Raw genomic sequence first — 20,467 nt, 5'->3', positions numbered from 1 at the left:
GAGTTTAGTGCACGAGACCCATCTGTACCTTGACATCTCGGCCTCACCTCTTCATTTTCACAGAGTGGAGCACTTGTTACTCTGTGTGTGCCTATGGGTATAAATGCATGCATCCCTATGTGCATCTCCATGGTGTCACAGTACTTTTCTTCAATATTATTAGTTGTTAAGTTCTTTAAGTGCACATGCACTGTGCAAACACTGGCTGCTAAGTTAAATACATCTATTACTAAAACCAGATGAAAGATAAAATAACTCACTGAGATTCTACACAGCATTTTAGAACTGAAGGTATTATTTTTCTGGTTTAAAATATTGCTGCAGATAGATATCCAACATCTTATGCTGCCCAGTGTTTCCCCTGTCTACATGTCAGGTAATCCCAAAAGGCCAAAGTATGTCCTTTTCTTTCTGTCCTTTCTCCCTGCTCTCCCCGTTGCCTTTTCTGCTGTAACTTGAGGCGGCAGCAGCACAGCTGCAGACAGAACACCGGTAACTCGACTAGAAAAAGAGTCTGCCTCATTGACTTCAGCCTCTGGAGGTCCCCAGCCACATTTAACTCCTATTCTCTTCTAATGCCTCTCTTTATAGATCCCTCTCCTGTTCTTTTCGCCTGATAATGGCACCTCCTTTTTAAGATCCCAATCAATTTGGGGAAAGGGAGGAAGTAAAATCAACATGAAAGGTTCACTCAGTAACTGACGGCATCTTCCTCGATGGAGCTTTATTTACTTGCCTGACGCACAAATAGGCTTCGTTTAACAAGCTTATTTCTGTTATGTCAATATGTACTGGGCCTGTTACATAATATCGCTGATGTTTGTGCTGGGAAGAACACTTGCTGCTCGGTTTCAGGGTGAACTAATCATACAGACTTAAACTTATCACCACCAATTAACAGAGTTTGACAGATAAAGCATCTCCAGCTGAAAAAATGGAAAGCCTCAAGTGTGAATTAAAAGGGGAGAATTCCCACCTCTTCCATTTCTCCAGTATGGATAATTTACAGGGTGGATTTCAAGTCAGAAGGTAAGAGTCTGGCCTCTGTGCAAAGTCAATGCCAAAACTCCCACTGGCCTCCACAAGACAAGGATTCTGCAGAGTCTGTTCCCAGTGACTTCAAGTAACACACAAAATATTGAATGAAGAATGTCCTTCGTTCAAGATTTCAAAAAGTAAAAATATCATAGTAGAGCTATAGTATCTGTACTGCTAACCAACTGGTAACTAACAGGACCAGAGGCATTAAAAGCATTCTTCACTATATTTAACATCTCTTTGTAAAACAAGGAAAAAATGTGAAAGTCTTTACCATAGGAAAGGACATTATCAATATTAAATGCTGCATAATAACCAACGAACAACCTTCATTTTTCCACATAATGCATTCAAGCTTCCACTTAGAGCATTGAAGCTCTTGTCCACTGCTTTATTTAAGGCCTATTTTTAAAACAGCACCATGTATCTTTATCATGTTTACAGTCTTTACTCACCACTGGAGCAATCAGTACCTCCCCACCCTGGTTCACAGTGGCAAGTGTCAGGAGAAACACATCTGCCATGCACACACTCCTCAGTGCAGAGTGCTGGAGAGAAGAAACAACATACAGTATTGTTAACATATTAAGTAGTTGGTAAACATGCAGTAAACTATGCCTCAGAGAGCAATATTTTGTTTAAAAATATTAAAGAAAGCAAACACACAAATAAGATTTACTTACAAGATTTAATTAATGCTAAGTGACCAAAGTAAAATACAGGTCTCTGGATAGCAATAAACTCATTTGTCACTTCAGCTCTTTGCAATGAAAAAACTCCTAACACCAGAAATTACTTCAGTTAGCAGTTTTACTTCACAATAAAACCTTTACCAATTTGACATTATTATCATTATTATATTCCTGACTACCAGCTGCTTCTATTACACTGAAGTTGCTACTGTTCATAAGATAAAATGGAGCTTGGTTTTGAAAGTTTATTGAGAGCCGTAATAGACTTGTAAAAGACAGCTCAAGGATAAGAAATTATTTTACTACATAGATTCACAGAATTGCTTCTGTTGCAAAGGATCTTTAAGGTCATCAACTCCAACCATTCTCTAACTCTACCACGGCTGGTGCTAAACCATGTCACTCAGCATCACATCTTGACGTCTCTTCTACACCTGCAGGAATGGGGATTCAACAACCTCCCTGGGGAGCCTATCCATTGTTTGAGAACTCTTGCATGATGCAAGAGTGATTCAGATTGCTTAAGCTGGAACATATCATTTCCATCTAGACTGACATGCAGGAATACTAGGATGAAATTCCTTATAGTGAGGGTGGTTAAGACACTGAAACAGGTTGCTCAGAGAGATTGTAGATGCCTCCTCCTTGGAAGTGTTTGAGACCAGGAGACAGGGCCTTGAACAATCTGGTCTAGTGGAAAGTGTCCCTGCTCATGGGAAGGGGATTGGAACGAGATAATATCTTCAAGATCCTCTCCAACCCAAACCATTCTGTGATTTTTATGATTCCATGAATATTGTTAATGAGATCACTGCATTAAGGTACATATACACATATACTAAGTAACATATTCTCTGTATCATATATAATTGATGGTTTTTATATCTTATGGGTTTATATCAGATGGGAAATGCAAGTACTGTGCTGACTTAACCAAGAACTGGCTGAAGATGGACTACAAAAGACTTATCCTAAGACAAAGATTAATTCATTCCTGTCTAAAACAAGGCCAGCAGAGCTGATTTGGGAAAGAGCTTTTTGTTGCTGTACTGAAAAAAACAGGCTGAATTACCCAATTAATTTTAAACCATCTAGTGAGCCTCCTTTAGTTTGCACTGGACCTGCATATGAAACACCCTCTCAGTTCCCAGGTACTGCATGGGCCAAACATTTTCCACACTCTTCAATATTTGAATGATTCCTGCAGCATTTAACATGCTGTTTGGACTACCAGATTGGATTGCATCTTGGGCTGGCATCAAAGCAGTTGGAAACATTTTGCTGTCTCTTCTGATGATCAGACCAGTCATTAGAGCAACTGAAAGATCCTTCTAAATGAATCATTTCCTTTCTAGGCTTGTTGCATGTTGAAAGTGCAATTTTTTCTTATTTTATATCTTGTGTTTAGACAGTATTGCAGGGGACATGAAATATTGATAGCTAATTCTCTAGCTACTAATTGTCCTCATCCTTTGTGCATTTATTTAACTTGAGACAAGGTTTCTGAAGACAGTGAAGCATCTTAGTCTACAGCTGTAAGATGAAATTGAAGACAGGGTATTGGGAAAACAAGATTCCCCAATAAATATATGCCTTCATGCAGTCATTTTAAAGTGGACAGTTACCTACAGGAAGTCCACATACAGAATAGCTACAAGCTTATAATTTGTTATTAAAATCAGAGTGTACTAAAAGATAGACAATACAGTGAGGAGTGGATGGCATAGAAAACTCTGCTCCATATAGCTTTATCTTAGAATATGGTTCTCATTGATGAAACTCTTACACAGCAGTTTTGTAATAGGCATGGAAATCAAAACTTAATTTTTTCTGTTCCCTCTACAGACATTTCAATAATAAAATCATTCCTGCATGCAAAACCTGCATCATTTTTTTCCTCTTTTAACTCAGCCACGTTCCCAGGTCAAGGCATCATTTGTGAGCAAGAAGGTTGATGGTGGATTATCTCTTTGCTCTTCCAAATCACTAAACTCCTTCTCATTACTGGTATAAATTGGGGTGATCTAGCCACACAAACATATCACACCTTAACTATGGCAACACAAATACCAAACAATAATGACTAATTAAGCTAACAAAGTTTATTTAATTGCTTGTCTATGGACAGAAATGATGACTGATGGAGTAGTGCTGCAGTCCCTTGGGAAGAAACTTACAAGCTTACAAAACTCCTCATTCTAAAGCAACCAGTGATATTCAAAATACAAAGCACTATAGAGAACTGCTTCTTTGTTTTCAGATGTCTTGAAGTCCTTCATAGCTGAAGATGACAACATTTAACAAGCAATTACAGAGTCAAGTAAGTTAAAGACGCTCATTGGAACTGTAGGTCCTCTCATCTTTATGAGTTTATTAACTTGCCAAACAAGCAGTGACAAGCTCACTAGGATATGGCAATATATAAGTAATTTACAACTATGACATTACATAGGAGCAATCCTGTATTTGCGGGTCACAGAAACCCTCATCTTTTTAAAGGGGAAGCTTTGATATATGCCATTTTATTCCAGGAGGCAAATAATTGGACTCCTGGGCTGTCTGATTTGGTCCAGGCCTCTAAAGGTCTGCATAGAAGCCGTATTATGGTACAACTGTAAAGTCCTAGCATAGCAAATAAACTTCTGAATTCCCCCTGTGTAAGGGAAGTCTTGCCTTGCTCTGATCTTTAGAGTTTAAATTAATTTTTCATTCTATTAACATTCAACATAATAGGATGCAATGGTCCCCAAGGCGTTCCTCATAATACACTTTGTACAGTGGTTTGCAAATGATCTTATAGTTAATGGAACTATAAAAATTACTTGCACATAAAGGTCAAGAAAAATAAAGATGAGTATATACTTTCTGACACTGTCCTGTTCCATGCTCAGCTAAAGGTCCCTGGAGTGAAGAAAACTTGTACTAATGCAAGGAATATAATTCCATCCAAGATAATAATCCAAGCAGTTCAACTTTTGGAATTCCAGACTTCTTATGCCTGCATTTTCCCTTGGCCAATTCTCCTGAACAATCCAGCACCCCATTGATCAGTTTATTATTAGCATTCTTGGCATGCCTTTAAGTCAGTTTGTAGTTTGATTCAGCTTGGTAATAAAATGACCTACATCAAATCCCTGCCAAAATGCCATCTTCGTAGCAATGTGTTTAGCATGAGTTATTTGGCTATATTCAAGGTTACAGAGCAACTGCTCCTTATCATGGAATAAAGTCAACAAAAGGGCTCTCTAACAATTCATCTGATGCTTATCACTTACTTTATAATTACAAACAGTGCTTTTTTCCTAACATATAAGGTCAATCTTCAGGGAAATAGACCTAAAGATTAAACTCTTTTCACACGTGAAACGACTCCATAGATTTCTCTAACACCAGCACTTGTTTTTCAGTTGGTGTACAGAATTTGAATGCAAATATACTAAATGGGCTGTCTGTGTCTCCTATCTACAAAGTTATGAAACAATCAGGATATTGTTACTGGGGAGCAGACTAAGTGGAACAGACTGAAGAGTACTTTCATTACAGTGGCACCACAGTGAATCCATCCCAGACAAAAGCAGCCACACTCCAGGGATTGAGAGCTTTTCTGTCCTCCTTCGTGCTGCATTCTTCTCTATAGACCCCAAAATAAGACTTTGCAGGGTTTAACCTGCTATACCACACTGTTTATAGGCACTGTCATACCTGGATTATTACTATATTATCAACCCATTGACTTCCTGTACTCCATTAAGCAACATAACCAAGGTCTCCCACATTTACCTTCACCTCTTTACTGGAGGAGAAAGTGGATTTAGGAAAGACTTTCATTCTAGGGGAATAAGTATGGAGTGATTCAGCTTGGGAAAGTTTTGTTAGTTTGTCAGAAAACATAACTTATGTATTTATTTCACAGAAGTCAGAGTCAAAAAAAGATGCCTTGTCCTTCTGATGGAATATAACATTTATAGTGGTCTGCTGAACCTGCAGAAGCTTCCAACCACTGACCCAGCAAGTTCCATCTCCCTTCCCACTTCGTCTGGTGAGATTTTATTGTCAGACAGGCAAAATACCACCCAAAGAAAGACCAGTGTAATGACAAAGGCTAAAGGAGCCCAGCATAGAAAAGAGAAAACAAGCTTCAGGAACTGCACTCAGTCATAGCAGTGCATGCTGCTGAAGAGAGGAGCTGGAGTGTTCTGTACAAGCTCGAGTTCCCTGGGCTCTGCAGGCATCCTGTAGTGCAGCCAGGAGGTGATGGCAAGCAGAAACAAATGTGGGTACATTTTAATAATGGAAAACAATGGTAAAGGGAGATATGGATGCTAGCATGAACATGAGAGCATGCACATAATGAAAATTTCAGGTACTCTGCTAGAACTACAGAGAAAGAATTGGTCTGTAGTGACTGCACACAAGGCAAAATGACATTGTTCCATGAATGCAAGGTCTTCAAAGTACTTTTATCTACCCTAGACAACTTCTGCCACTTTTTTGTTTACTAGATATAGTTCTCACCCAAACTCCAACTGATTTTACTTACTTGCTGTGAACCAAAGGTCGAGCTGCAGTTTTTCCCTCTAATCTTGCTGGCATTTTAACTTCAGTTTGCCTCACACTTTGATTGTTGGTGGACTATACAAAGCAGAATTTTAATTGAAAATATGATGCTTTCCTTCACTATTTAGTATGTGTCCCTGAACGACTTGGGACAGTTTAGTACATTCGTGTAGTCTCTCCTATCACTTTTAGGGGAAAGAATATTTTTGTCAGGTGAAATAGCAGCTGTCTCTTGGCCTGTGGTTTCAGATAATGATGAGGAGTGAAAGAAGACAAAAAGATGAAAAAGAGGCTTGCCCCTAATCCATTAGGAATCTCTTCATTCAGGGCCACTCTGGTGTTTCCATCTTAATGTACTGGCCTGAATCCAGGTTGTGCTGAGTCTAGGATATTAGCTTCATTAGATAAGGCTGTAGTCAGCTTTTGGCTGGGTTCTCTTAGAGCATACTTAGGAAAGGGAGGTTTGAGAACAGAAGAAAGATGGCTGCAGCTAATGCATCCAGGTAGGTTTTCCTCATTCTTATATTATTGCTTATTTGTGGAACAGAAGATTTCTGTTCTAAATCACTGACTTTCCATCAGGAATCATGCTGAATAGATGGTTTCCTGGATAACTATTGCAATGAAGTGGGATAACAGTTCTTTGCATTGCTTAATGTCTACTTCTGCTGTCATTGCTCAGGATACATTCATTAATTTATCACCTTGGATTGCACTTCAATGCAGGGTTTAGCAGTTTTAATAGATGAAGATATGAAAAGATCTCAAAGCCTGCTTGGGCTTTGAGGAATTTATTGTTTCAGTGTTAAGCAACCCTTATTTTTCATCTCCCTCTCGGCATGCAGTGAAAGTACTAATAAAAAAACTCACAAAACCAAGGAGATCAGTGTGAACAAAGTAAAAAGGAGACTGATACAGATCATGGAACAGTGATGGGTTGCAAGATCAACTCTTTTTCCTGTAGGTGCAAGTCCATCATGTTTTTTGGCAGCTTCAGAATTAGAGACTATGCATCTGTACAATCACAACAGAATCAATGGTCTTTCTTGTCATGGGGAGTCTCTGACCATTTGCCTTCGTGAGATATTGATCTGTTGGAGATAGCAGCTAGGTTATATTACCCTCAGTCTTGACACCCTGCCAAAGCATAGGAAGTGGACTATGGCAGTGATGACTTATGAATGTTTTGACTAAAAACATGGAGGAGACACCTTTTGAGAATTTTGTCTTCTCTCAGGAGTAGAATCTGACCTATGTCAGTATTGTCAGCAAATCCCTATATGAGCTGCTAGGAGATGAGATTTGTTAATAAGCATAAACTCTATGATAGTTTCAGCCCATTTCTTTTACCAGATAAATGGCAATCTGGGGCTCAGTGAGGAGGTGAATGTAGGGATTCCCATATTCTGGTCATGGATGAGTGGCCCAGGCAGGTGACATGGGCTAGTTTACAGGTTGTAGAATAATCCCAGCCAGAACTCAGTGTTTCAGACTCTCAGCTTCCTCACACCAGGGGTGCTCATAGGTTACTGATTTCAGGAGGATCCAGCACTGATGAGAATCTAGTTCATTACATGTTGCAATCTATCATCTGCTATAGGCTTTCCTCCAGAGTGTTGTTAGGGAAGTAAACTCTGCAGAGAGAAGGCTGAGGTAGGGAAGAAACTGCCACCTTTTTGGTGTGTCCTCAGAAAACTAAGACTGATGGAGCACATTTTGGAACTGCTTTCTGGTTGGTTCTAAGAACTGCTGAGCTGGAGCAGCAAATGCTTGAGATGGGAATGGCATCACATCAGTAACCATAAAATAGTGCCAGTGGCACTAATAGAGAAGGTTAGAACCCTGCAAAAGGAGAGGTCGGTGGGAGTCACACATTTAACAGACTCTTTGTGTCATTTTGATGCCCTGTTGGCTTCATTTGCTCTGGTAGAGAAAGGGAATGGGAGACAGTACTTACCATTTAATAATGTCTGAATGAGAGCTGAAAAGCAGCCACCTTGCAGCAGCAAATGTCAGAAGAGCAGAACTGGGGTCAGCAAGCTGAACAGCTTTGTATCTTTGGCTGTGTGAATAACAGAAGAGCTTTGCAGTACTTCAAAGCAGAAAAAGGGAATGGTGGGAAGGCACTGCAGGGCTCTGGGCACTGAAGTGCATCTGCTCCTCAAAGTGGATAGGTTACAAGGGTAGGTAAAAGCAACACCAATCTGTTAGTCTGCAAGGAAACTCACAACCAAGCTCTGTCCTGGCAGAGAGGAATGTGTGGAAAGGCACCAGGGAGTTAAGTCTAAGAACCAGGCAAATTCTACAATGAAGACAATGCATCTGTCTGATGCCTGATTTCAGCAGACTCATGACTAATGTCACATTTAAAGGGAAGACCAAGGTCAGAGATGACAGTCTCTGGGATGCAGGGATGTCTCTTGCTCACCCTCAGTGCTCCACAGGGATGTTGCAACATAAGTATCTGAGCCTACTCTATGAGATGTAGAGAGAAATTCCACCTTCAGGTGAAATCCTGACCACTCAAGGTAAGTCACTTACAAATCATTTGACATTTCTAAGGCTGAATCTTTCTCACTGCCATCACAGAAAGTGAATTTGAGGCCAAAGAGAACTCTTTCGAGATAAGCTAAATATTAATAATTGTTGATCACTTAAGGCCTGCAACATAAAATATGGTTTTTTTTCTGCCATTGCTTCCACAAGAAACAACCACTGCATTCTACCACACTGACAGGAAAGAGTTATGCTGAGATCAATTCTGCTGATCAATGTTCTAATACAATATTATTCTGTGGGATCATTTCAGCATTTAAGTTTTTCTGCTAAACGATTTCCCATTGCCTTGCTACAAGGTTCAAACCAATCATTATCACTAGTTCAAACTGTTAATGAGGTTAAGAAGACACCCTGAATCAGCAAAGTAGAATCTACAACCCAAGAAAGCTTTCCCCCTCCTGTGCCCTCTCTCTACTCCTTCCATTTTAGTAAATTGACCAACTCTTTCCAGCAATTTGTAGAAAGTACATTTTCACAAGTTAATTTTCTACTGGAACTTGACTCATCCAACCAGCAAACTTAATGACAATTTGTCTGCAAATTGTGCTTTATACTGCACCTTTAGAAAAAGTGTCACTATCTTTTTCTAAGTAATCTAGAAGTATTAACATCTACTCTCATGCATTGCCTTTCATTCTCTGTGTGTACAATCTAGCACATCTCAAATAGTATTTGCCTGCAGGAGACCTCAGGCATTCTGAGGACAGAAGAAAGTAGCAGCAATCCTCTTGTACCAAACCCAGTAGCAGTGTTTCCCACTCTTTCTTTTCTTCAGCATGAAATTGCTGACAAGTTGGGAAAGGGCAGAGAAGCCTGTACCTAAGTGAGACCCTTGGTCATTCCAGCTTCCTATCAGTATATGGAGAAGCAGCGAAGTGTATCTGTTACAGTGGCCAGCAGGAGCATGGAAGTGATCATGTCCCTGTACTCAGCACTGGAGAGGCTACACCTCCAATACTGGCTTCAGTTTTGGGCCCCTTACTACAAGAAGGACATTGAAGTGCTGGAGCATGTCCAGAGAAAGGCTGCCAGCTGTGAAACACCAAGTCAGCAATGTGGTTAAGTCAGAAATAAACATTCCCAACAAAGAGATTGGAGGACATTCAGTGCCCTACATCCGAGGACCGTGATAACTAAACTACAGCTGCAAAGTACCTGTATCACATGGGGCAGGGCCATAAGAATCTCATCAGTTGCAGGATGATGTTTCTAGTTGAGTGAGCCTCACTATAGACATTTCACTAGTACATTACTACAGCCTTGCTTCATATCACAGGTACCTTTGCTTTCTTGCTGTGACTATATCATTTAAATAGACCAAAATTTATGGGTTCCAACACCGGCTGAGCAGCTATTTGATTTAAGCAGTGATAAAGGAAGCCTATAGGATAATGTCAAAGAAAATGACCTATTATCAAAAAAGACCATTTACAACAAGGGTAAGATTCTCTGAAGTGCTAGAGCAGACAGTGAGACATGAGCAGGATTTTGTTCTGAAGAGTCTACTAAAATCACCAAGCCATTTTCCTGGTTCCCTGGAAATCACCTCACAATTGCAGCACTCATGCATTTTGCTATAGCTCACCCACTTGTGGCATTAAGCAGATCACTTGGTCTACAAATTCCATCAGGTCACTGTTCCTGTGAAACATTCTTGGTATCAACTCAGGCTGGGGGATGAAGGGATAGAGAGCAGCCCTATGGAGAATGACTTGGGGTGCTGGTGAGTGAAAAGTTTGACAGGAGCTGGTACTGTGCACTGACCCCCAGCAGTGTGGGCAGCAGGTGGATGGAGGGGATTCTGCCCTTATGCTCTTCTGAGTACTTAAAAGGGCCAAAAAGAAATGTGGGGACAGACATTTTGGCAGGGAAAGTGATGACAGAACAAGGGATGATAGTTTTAAACTTAAAAAAAAAAAACTGATACTTAGATGAGAGAAGGAAGAAATGTTTTATGGAGATGGTGGCAACACCCTGTCCTAGGCTGCCCAGAGAGGTGGTACACGTCCCATCCCTAGAACCATTCCAGATCAGGTTGTCTGGGGGCTCTAAGCAGCCTGCTCTAGTTGCAGATGTCTTTGCTGACTGAAGGTGCATTGGATTAGATAGTCTTTAAGTGTCCCTTCTAACCCAAACCACTCTATGCTTCTATAATATTTATTTTTGGACCTGGTGGCATTGTTACATGTCTGTAGCTCTCTGATTACTGACTTGCCCTGAATTGTGGGTCTCATGCCAAGAACGTTCTATTTTCTGTCAGTAGAAGACACAGCTCCACTACTGATTGATTCCTATAAGCAGAGAGCCTGTGCTGTGTGTAAGAGTGAGGATGGGTGCATCAAAAATGTTGTTCCTAAAAGATCAGCAGATGATAGATGAAGACATCTGGACTGCATGATTCTTCTGGCTACCTTTGCTGAGCAATGCAACACCTAATAAAACTAAATTACACTGATTCTCCTAGATAAATTTTAGTCCTGGGGAACATTGAATAAACTATTGATTTTTCAAACAAAATCGTTCTTCATTCTTATTCCAAATTTCATCAAGCCAATCTAACAAAAATCCTTTCTTTGTTTCTCTCCAAAACAGGATGAATATGGACAAATTTCTAAAGGCAAACCTGCCATTGAGGCCAGGCTATTAGATGGTAGGGCCCTAGAGGGCCAGCACATTTCAGATTTCATTCCTGATCAAGCTACACACTGCAAATGAAGGTCACCCTGATGAAATCAAGGATAGAAGTCTAGTCTGTTTGAAGATCATGTTAATGTATAAGCTACATGAACATTTCTGCGGATGGAATATTTAAATGCAGACTCTCTTCACTTATCTCACATTTCAAAAGGAACCATGGCAATGTGTTTTAGAGCAATGTGCTGAAAAGAACTGCAAAAAGGACCCCAGGAAACAAACTATTGTATAATTACGGGGCTGCTTCTCTTCCCCAGCCACTAGTTTAAAGTTTCTGGAGCCAGCTGTAGATTGCAGAGCTCAGCTGATGTAGGATCAAGTCCAATTTCTTAGCAATGTCTAAATAGCTACAGAAGCTTTCTAATGAGACACGGTAAACAACTTTCTGCTTCTTGTAATTCACATTGTTTCCTGGAAACAGAAGATGAGAGCTGGAAATAAAAATGTTCACCTACACCATCAGCAGCTGCTGGAGAGCATCTAAAGCACAAGTCTTAGGAGAAGCAGTCAAGGGAACTGAGATCGTTCAGTCTGAAGAAGAAGAGGTTGAAGAGAGACCTCATTGATCTCTTACAACTCCCTGAAATGAGGTTGTAGTGAGATGGAGGTTGGTCTCTTTTCCCTACTGTCAGGTGACAGGATGAGAGGAAGTGGCCTGAAAATGTGCCTAAGAGCTTTGTGTGGGATATTAAGATTTTCTTTCCTGTAAGAGTGGTAGGCATTGGAGTCACCATCCCTGGAGATGTTCAAGAAGCATGTGGATGTGGCACTTGGGGATATGGTTTAATGGTCATGGTTGTCATATGCTAACAGATGGACTTAATGATCCTAGATATGGTCTCCAACTGAAACAAGTCCATGATTCTGTCTATGCTTTACTATAAGGCAAATGCTACATTGCGTTTGCATGAACGAAACTATTAAAGGTATTCAGCAAAAATAAAGACCTTTGGGGCTGCTTTTAATAGTGTTTTTAAAAGGAATTTACTTCAACTGTAGACTTTCCTCAAACATAGCACCTGTGAATGTGGATGTAGTGAAATCAGATCTTAAGGTTGGTACCAGTGACTTGCTTGAGCAGAGCTCATAGATACACTTCATTGCTGTAACTATCATAGTAGTATCATAGTAGTATCATAGTATCATAAGGGTTGGAAGAGACCTCACAGATCATCGAGTCCAACCCTTTACCACAGAGCTCAAGGCTAGACCATGGCACCAAGTGCCACGTCCAACCTTGCCTTAAAGTGCCCCAGGGACGGCGACTCCACCACCTCCCCAGGCAGCCCATTCCAGTGTCCAATGACTCTCTCAGTGAAGAACTTTCTCCTCACCTCCAGCCTAAATCTCCCCTGGCGCAGCCTGAGGCTGTGTCCTCTTGTTCTGGTGCTGGCCACCTGAGAGAAGAGAGCAACCTTCTCCTGGCCACAACCACCCCTCAGGTAGTTGTAGACAGCAATAAGGTCACCCCTGAGCCTCCTCTTCTCCAGGCTAAACAATCCCAGCTCCCTCAGCCTCTCCTCATAGGGATTGTGCTCAAGGCCCCTCACCAGCCTCGTCGCCCTTCTCTGGACACGCTCAAGCATCTCAACGTCCCTTTTAAACTGGGGAGCCCAGAACTGAACACAATACTCAAGGTGTGGTCTAACCAGTGCAGAGTACAGGGGCAGAATGACCTCCCTGCTCCTGCTGACCACACCATTCCTGATGCAGGCCAGGATGCCACTGGCTCTCTTGGCCACCTGGGCACACTGCTGGCTCATGTTCAGGCGGGTATCAATCAGTACCCCCAGATCCCTCTCTGTCTGGCTGCTCTCCAGCCACTCTGACCCTAGCCTGTATCTCTCCATGGGGTTGTTGTAGCCAAAGTGCAGCACCCTGCACTTGGAGCTATTGAACCCCATCCCATTGGACTCTGCCCATCTGTACAGGCGGTCAAGGTCCCACTGCAGAGCCCTTCTGCCTTCCAACTCAGTCACATCTGCCCCCAGCTTGGTGTCATCTGCAAACTTGCTGATGACTGACTCTATGCCCTCATCCAGATCATCTATGAAGATGTTAAAGAGGATGGGGCCCAGCACAGATCCCTGAGGGACACCACTAGTGACTGGCCGCCAGCTGGATGTGGCACCATTCACCACCACTCTCTGGGTCCGACCCTCCAGCCAGTTCCTAATCCAGCACAAAGTGTTGCCATCCAAGCCATGGGCTGATAGCTTAGCCAGGAGTTTGCTGTGGGGGACAGTGTCAAAGGCCTCCTATTGCTTGCTGTACTGAATAGTGGGTTTAACATCTTTACAACTGTGCTTATAACATGTTTCATACACAGTTTCTTATTTTCAATCAGAAAAAACATCTCTTTCCTTGACTCAATCTACATACTTAAGCTGCAAGCTATTTTAAGTAAGGCTATCTTTCAGTGGTTTTGCACATAGATTCCTGAGCATTACAGTAAAGGAAGTAAATCACATTACTCAGAAAAGAAGAAAAATCTTGATAAAAAGAAGGACAGCTTTGGGATTAAGTACACTGAAATATCTCTTGGCTTACTGCATGAGATAAAGTGAGCTTTGCAGTAGTGAAATATCTGTGTCAGAAACACTGAGCTTAAGATAAATTATTAAAAAATGTTTTGTGGTCAACTCTGCTACAGACTGAAGTTTCATGAAAGATTTCCCTGGAGAGCCTTAGAAAACCCTCTATTGAAGTGAAAGCATGTGCAACAACCCTCAAACATGGGCTGGAATGCTATAATCCTACAGCAGAGAGACAATGAGAATGTCTGTGCAAACAGCCAAAGAATATCTTGGTTCTAGAGGAAGTATCTATGTCTGGGTAAAAAGAGCTCAGTCTCTGATAAGCCTTTTTGATATTTGATTAATACTCTTACTCTGTGCCAGAATATGAGAAGTGGTAAAAGATGCTTTTCAAGATATCAGCCAACATCATCATCTCCTTTCACTGAGGCAAGCAAAAATGATCACTGATTTACCATCTGACTCTGTTGCAAACCTAAAATTGCCTTGTGTGTGCACTGTATCATTTAACACCTGAGAAAGCCAGCCTATTGATGCAATGCTGTGGTTTCAGTAGGAAGAAACAACTCCTTCTCTGAAATTCTCTAGTGATCTACACAAAATCAGCTTGTTAATACTTTTACATTTTGAGCTATGTGATTGAGAGTTGTAAGTACTTTTTATTTTCACATACCTGATCACTCTCTACAAATTCTGAAGTCTTGTTTCATAACACAAAACTAAGTTACAGAGCAGCTGGCCTGTGTTTATAGGCTATCACATGGTCATCAGAAGTGGATCCACTTGCAAAAGCCACTGGAAATCCATGAAATAATGCATCTTTATCTTGCTTTGAGATATGGAACAAATGCCACACAAGGGAAAGCTAATCAGGAACAAAGGGAAGTACAACCTCTTTAGATTGATAATGTATAAACCCACTCCCAGGTATTACCCAGCATTTGAGAAACCAGCTCCAATAAACACAACTAATTCGGTGTGGCATTTCATATGCCAGGCTCACATGGTACTCCTGTTGGGAACACCTTCAGTATTTTCAAGAGACTGCTAAAAGGATGTCATTATTATGAACACACATTCCAAATGTTCATATGAAAGACATGTACATTCTGCACAGGACAATGCTAGAAGCAGCATTCTTAAGCCTAACATGCAGCAGTCCCAAGGCAGAGCAGCTAAACTGTAAGTAAATGCACCCAGGTAACCAAATGCTGGCACAGGGTGACATACTTACGGTGCCCATGGCTGTTGCTATAAAAGGCTGAGAGACCAGAGGGTGGCAGGAGCAAAGCTTGCCAACCTTCAGCTAGCCCAGACAACTGCCAACACCAGCTTATCCTTTCCAAGGCCCTGAAGTGAGTGAAAAATATTTGAAGAGAGTGGTTCACTCCAGTTTTCAAAGTGGTCCCCTGCCACTACTGAAACTAAGAGGTGGAAAGACTGAGAAAACCATAAGGAGATTTCATGAAGATCATATTGATGAGTATGTTTTATTACCCACAGTGCTGGGTGTGTAATCAGAATGGGATGGAGTTAATTTTCAGCATAGCAGCTTGGATAGTGCTGTGCTTTAGATTTGTGACCAAAATAGTGCTGATAATGCTAACATTTTAGCTAGTTAGTGCAGAATAGGTTTTAAACAGCATCAAGGCTTTGTCCCTCAAGTGAATAGACTGGGGGTGTGCAAGAAGTGACATGGCCAGGCAGATGACCCAAAGAGATCCTCCATGGATTATAATGAAATGCTCATTAAAAAAAAAAGGGAGAAGGAGGGACTCTTCATGGGAAGTAGTGAATGACTGCTTTTGCATACCTTGTGTTGTTTCTCTTACTGCACTTTTCTTTCATTTATTAGACTTCTTTTATTAAATCCAAATTCACAAGCTTGCCTGCTTTTTACTTTTCCTTTCCTCTTCCCCTTCCCTCTTTCCAGTGGAGGAAGTGATCAAGAACAGCCATGTAGGTCCATGAACAAGCAGATACTGAGGTTAACCCACCACACTGTGCTTCACTATTAACCTACTGATGCACTTGGGGCACTCTTATAGTGGTATTGATTAATTTTTATTTACAGCTTCAGTCTCATAAGATATCTAGAAATGAGGAAGAGAGGTGAGTGGGCATTACACTTGATATAGGTTACATTAGCTCTCTTTCTCAATGAATCATAAAATGGTTTAGAAAGAAGAAAGAATCTGCCTTAGAACTTCCCCCACGTCTGACTGATGGCTTCCTGGACACCAGGAGTTAATGTGTGACAGCCCCTGGACTCGGGTCAGGGGAAGGTCACAGCCAGAGGAAACTACAGGAGAAAAGAAGTGGGAAGAGATCTAGGATTCTGTATGTACATCAGAATCGTTTTTAAAAAGCCATCTAGATTTTGGTAACTTCCTTTACTCTCTCCCCCTCATTTTCTGTAAGGCTTTAAAACTGCTTCAGAGCACAAGGGAAAGAAATCTATTCCTAAAAATAAACCTATTTCTAAATCTAAAGGAGTGGTCAAGATAAAACCTTCCATTTCAAAAATCTGTTCATTTCATATGTCCATCTTCCTTCTGACCCTATTGATTTCAGTAAGTTAACCCAGCTCAGCACACATCTGAACTACTACAGAAAAAGCTTCTGAAGTTCTGTGCCTTTGTAATCTGCTAAGTAGGAAATGTCCTGTATGCATATGTCCTCAAAACCAATTCACTCACATATGGGATGGACAGGGTCTTGGTTTTGAATTGATGCAAGTGAATGGATACCAGCAGCATTGGAACACTGGGCCATAAAGCTGTTGTGGATGATCACTGGTGTCCTTCACACCATTCCAGATCATGGCACACCACCATTAACAATTCAGAAGTGTATTAAAGCAGGAGAACGAGGAAGGGGATTTTAAAAAAGAATTGAGATGTTAAAGTGGATGTAGAAGTGTGATGAAGCACCTGAAGATCATTGTCAGTCATTGGAATAAGTTGTCCAGGGAAGTGATGGAGGCATCATCCCTGGAGGTGTTCAAAAAACATGTAGGCATGGCACATCAAGACATGGTGTAATGGCCATGGTGGTGTTCGGCCCATGGTTGGATTCAATGACCTTAGAGGTCTTTTCCAATCAAAACACTTATAGAATTCTAAGATGTTCATTGAAACATGGTGGGTCTGTGCTGATCTACAGCAGCTGGGCACCAATCTGTCTTTGCTAAAAAAGGACAAATTAATGGACTGAAGTTTGCTGACTCTTTCTTTGAACTCAACAATGATCTCACATCTACAATTCTTGTGCCTTTTTTCTGATCCTGCTGAAGCTTTCAGGCATCCAACCCTGATGATACTGTGATCCAGGCCATTAGCACAAGGAGCTCTAGATCCAGTTTCTTCTTCTGTATCTCATTCCCAATACTCTTTTTATACTGATCCAACTGAGATTGCCTAAAGCAGTCAGAAAGCTTTTTTACTGCTGAACTAGCAATACTCTAAATCTTTCTCTAACTATAATGCCTGCATAATTTTTCCTCTGATATTTATAAAGCCCCTTGAGATACCAAACAGCCTCACTATACCCTCCTTTCTGACTTCATGCTATTTCCTTTTCATTCTATGAATGTTTTGTTTCTCTTTCTTCCAGAAGTCCTTCCCTTATTTCATTGCTACTCCCCACCAGCATCTTTGCAAATCCATCAGCATCCAGGGAAGCTGACTGCAAATATAAAATGATGGATGGGAGATGAGAATTGATTTTTCCACCCTCCCATCAAAGGGGTCTCTCCATTATCTTTAGGCTAAATAGTAACCCGGTGTCTTCATCTACACCACAGAATGAATTGACCTACTTAGAAGGATGGTCTCCCTCTTCCTATCCACACAAACCTGTTTCCTGAGATGCTCAGAATGAACAAGCAAAGCCCTCTGCTGCTTGCAGAGCCTGCTGGGCTGGGTTCTGTACCATGGTATGGTAGATGTTGGGATATGCCTCCGTGGTTGCACACTGCAGTATGGTAGCAGACGTTGAACGCAGACAAGCAGTTCTGCTGCATGCTCCTTCTGTTGATTCCCTGCCAACCCACCTGCTCATTCAGTAGCAAACAGGGATTCCTGCCTGTCACCACACTGGTGAAAATGTGGCTGCTACTATGACTGATGATGACTACTAGAAGCAGAATTCCTTAACTCTTGTGCAAGTTCTCTTTCAGACAGGAACACAGGACCTGAATTATTTTCCCCATATTCTCCGCTGGAAGAAGATGTATGAAGCCATCTCAAATGCATATAAAAGACGACACTGCAAACCATCTCTTACTATCATTTCAACTCCACAATTAACAGCACTATGTGCAGAATGGCCTCGCACACCATTTTCTGGCACTCACACATCCCAAAGCAGAAAGAGAAAGAGAATGTCCCCTGATACAAAGTATCTATGTACCACTAAATCATTTCCCTTAATTTATGTTGCATTATTGATGTACAGAATGCCGTACTTGAATAATGTAACAGCAAGGCTCTTACAGAAAGCACTAGCTTCAGCTTTAATGTGTGCCTATAAAGATAACAAAAATATATCTCCTAAGTCCGGCAGATTTCAAACAGTATATCTTCAAGTCACAGGAATGCTCACCGTGAGGAATTGAAAATTGAGGTGAGGAGGAGGGGGACACAACAATTCTTTTAAAATGTTAATGAGCCACTGCCTTATAAAGTGAAAATAATCAACAAACCTGACACACGAACAAACATTATGAATATTCAGGAAGTTTGAGGCGCTGATTCACCGTTTTCGAAGAGCACACAACTTTTGCACTGATTACATAAGCTATTCTTCTCCTTTTCATCACAAGTACGCTCCACTGCGGTGTCGGTGTGCTGTTGTACCATATGCACTGAATTGCAAGTCTTGTAATTCATCCAGATGGCAGGAAGCTTTGGAATTGTTCCTCCTATGGTACAGATGTTTAACAATCTAGCCATATGGCTCCAATAAGGCAGCCTTTGCAAGGACTACACAAACTATCCTAGACGCGCAGCCTTGTAAATCTGAGTGCAATCCTGAGGTATGAGTGCTCATATTGCTACAGTATAAAAGCACAGCTCACACTATGGAGTTGGTGTGTCTGTTGGAATGACTGCATTTAGGAAACATTATTTAAAGCCCTGAAAAGAATCAGGTCCCAGATTGGCATAATTTCACCAAGTCAGTTATTAAAAGAACATTCCTCATTTGTTTCTGAAATGTATTAAAGGTGGCAAAACTTAGGCTGGCTGAAAAGATGGGTAAATAACTACATGCAACTATAATACTGTCCCCAGACCCAAGTCCAAGCAAACTCTCACTCAAGGTGACAAATTGAGGCTAAACCAGTGAGACCAAAAATTTCTCTATGAAAAGATTTGTCAAAGTCAAGGAGCCCTGATGATGGTTGTGGCAATTGTAATGTGGAAAGCTGAATGTTGAGAAACAATCTGAGATCAATAATTTCTTGGCCAAGAAAGGAAAGAACCATGAAATGGTCAATCTATAACTCTACTGAATTTTGGCAGGTTTGAATGACAGATAAATGGCAGCGAATAAGACTGTTAAATCACTAATCCTGTCGGTATTACATCCTGTCACATTGCATAGATTTATACATTAGAAAGAGAAGGTAAGGTACAAGAGTGAAAAATAAAACTGTTAAAGGCTGAAATTTCTCAATCTATGGAGAAAAAAAAAAAGGGAAGGAAAAAAAAAGGTGAATTCCCAACTTTGTGCCTCATGGTTTGTTTTTTTTCTGTCAGAAGCAGATGCAGTTTGTAGTCCCATCTTCCTGCTCTCTGATACATGGCTCTCTGACCCTTTGTTACCTAGAAGAAATGCCTCTTTTATATAAATCTATTGTGCAAGAATAAGATTAAAACAGACAGGCAGAACAAAACACTGGTCTCACAGACAAAAATGTGTCCATTTAGTATACAGGGGATCTTTCCACCTGACATATTCTTAAAGGGAATTATTCAATTACCATCTACTTAAAGGGTAAAAAACATGAAAAAGCCATGTAATATTCCTTTTCTTTCTCTCTTTTTTTTACCCCACCAAAGCAGTAAAGTATTCACAGCAGCTTTATCCACCACAGATACTAATCTAGGCAATATAATTTTAAAACATCCTTATGAAACCCTTGAAGGACAGTTGAACCTCGTGGTTGTTTAAGAACAGATTTTCTGCAGTTTATGCATCTGCTCTGCCAGCAGCTCACCTTAGCATACAAAGTATAGTAAATCATAGCTGCTCTGATTTACGACTCAGACTGCACTGTTTGTTTGCAGGGATGGCTCAGTGAAAAGCTATGTCATGTACAAGAACTTTCAGAGAAGGGGAATCATTTTGCAAAACTGTGAGAATGGCAGCAACCTTTTCTAAGAT

General features: G+C 41.0%; 1 protein-coding gene across 19 annotated transcripts in view; it reads right to left on the bottom strand.

Annotated features, from left to right (window-relative positions):
• Positions 1 to 20,467, bottom strand: part of MEGF11 (multiple EGF like domains 11) — a 408,774-nt gene that overhangs the window by 215,204 nt on the left and 173,103 nt on the right. For all 19 annotated transcript variants that reach the window (XR_010305406.1, XM_064157920.1, XM_064157921.1 and 16 more), the window contains one exon: positions 1,494 to 1,586. Coding sequence is in view for 18 of the 19 variants with exons in the window: in XM_064157920.1 (XP_064013990.1) it covers positions 1,494 to 1,586 (93 nt within the window). In the remaining variant the exon portion in view is untranslated. The remainder of the gene's footprint in view (positions 1 to 1,493; positions 1,587 to 20,467) is intronic.

Source organism: Pogoniulus pusillus, chromosome 17 (assembly GCF_015220805.1).
Source record: "Pogoniulus pusillus isolate bPogPus1 chromosome 17, bPogPus1.pri, whole genome shotgun sequence".
NCBI lineage: Eukaryota > Metazoa > Chordata > Aves > Piciformes > Lybiidae > Pogoniulus > Pogoniulus pusillus.
The sequence above is the reverse complement of the archived record's forward strand: the minus strand, read 5'-3'. Positions and strand labels throughout refer to the sequence as shown.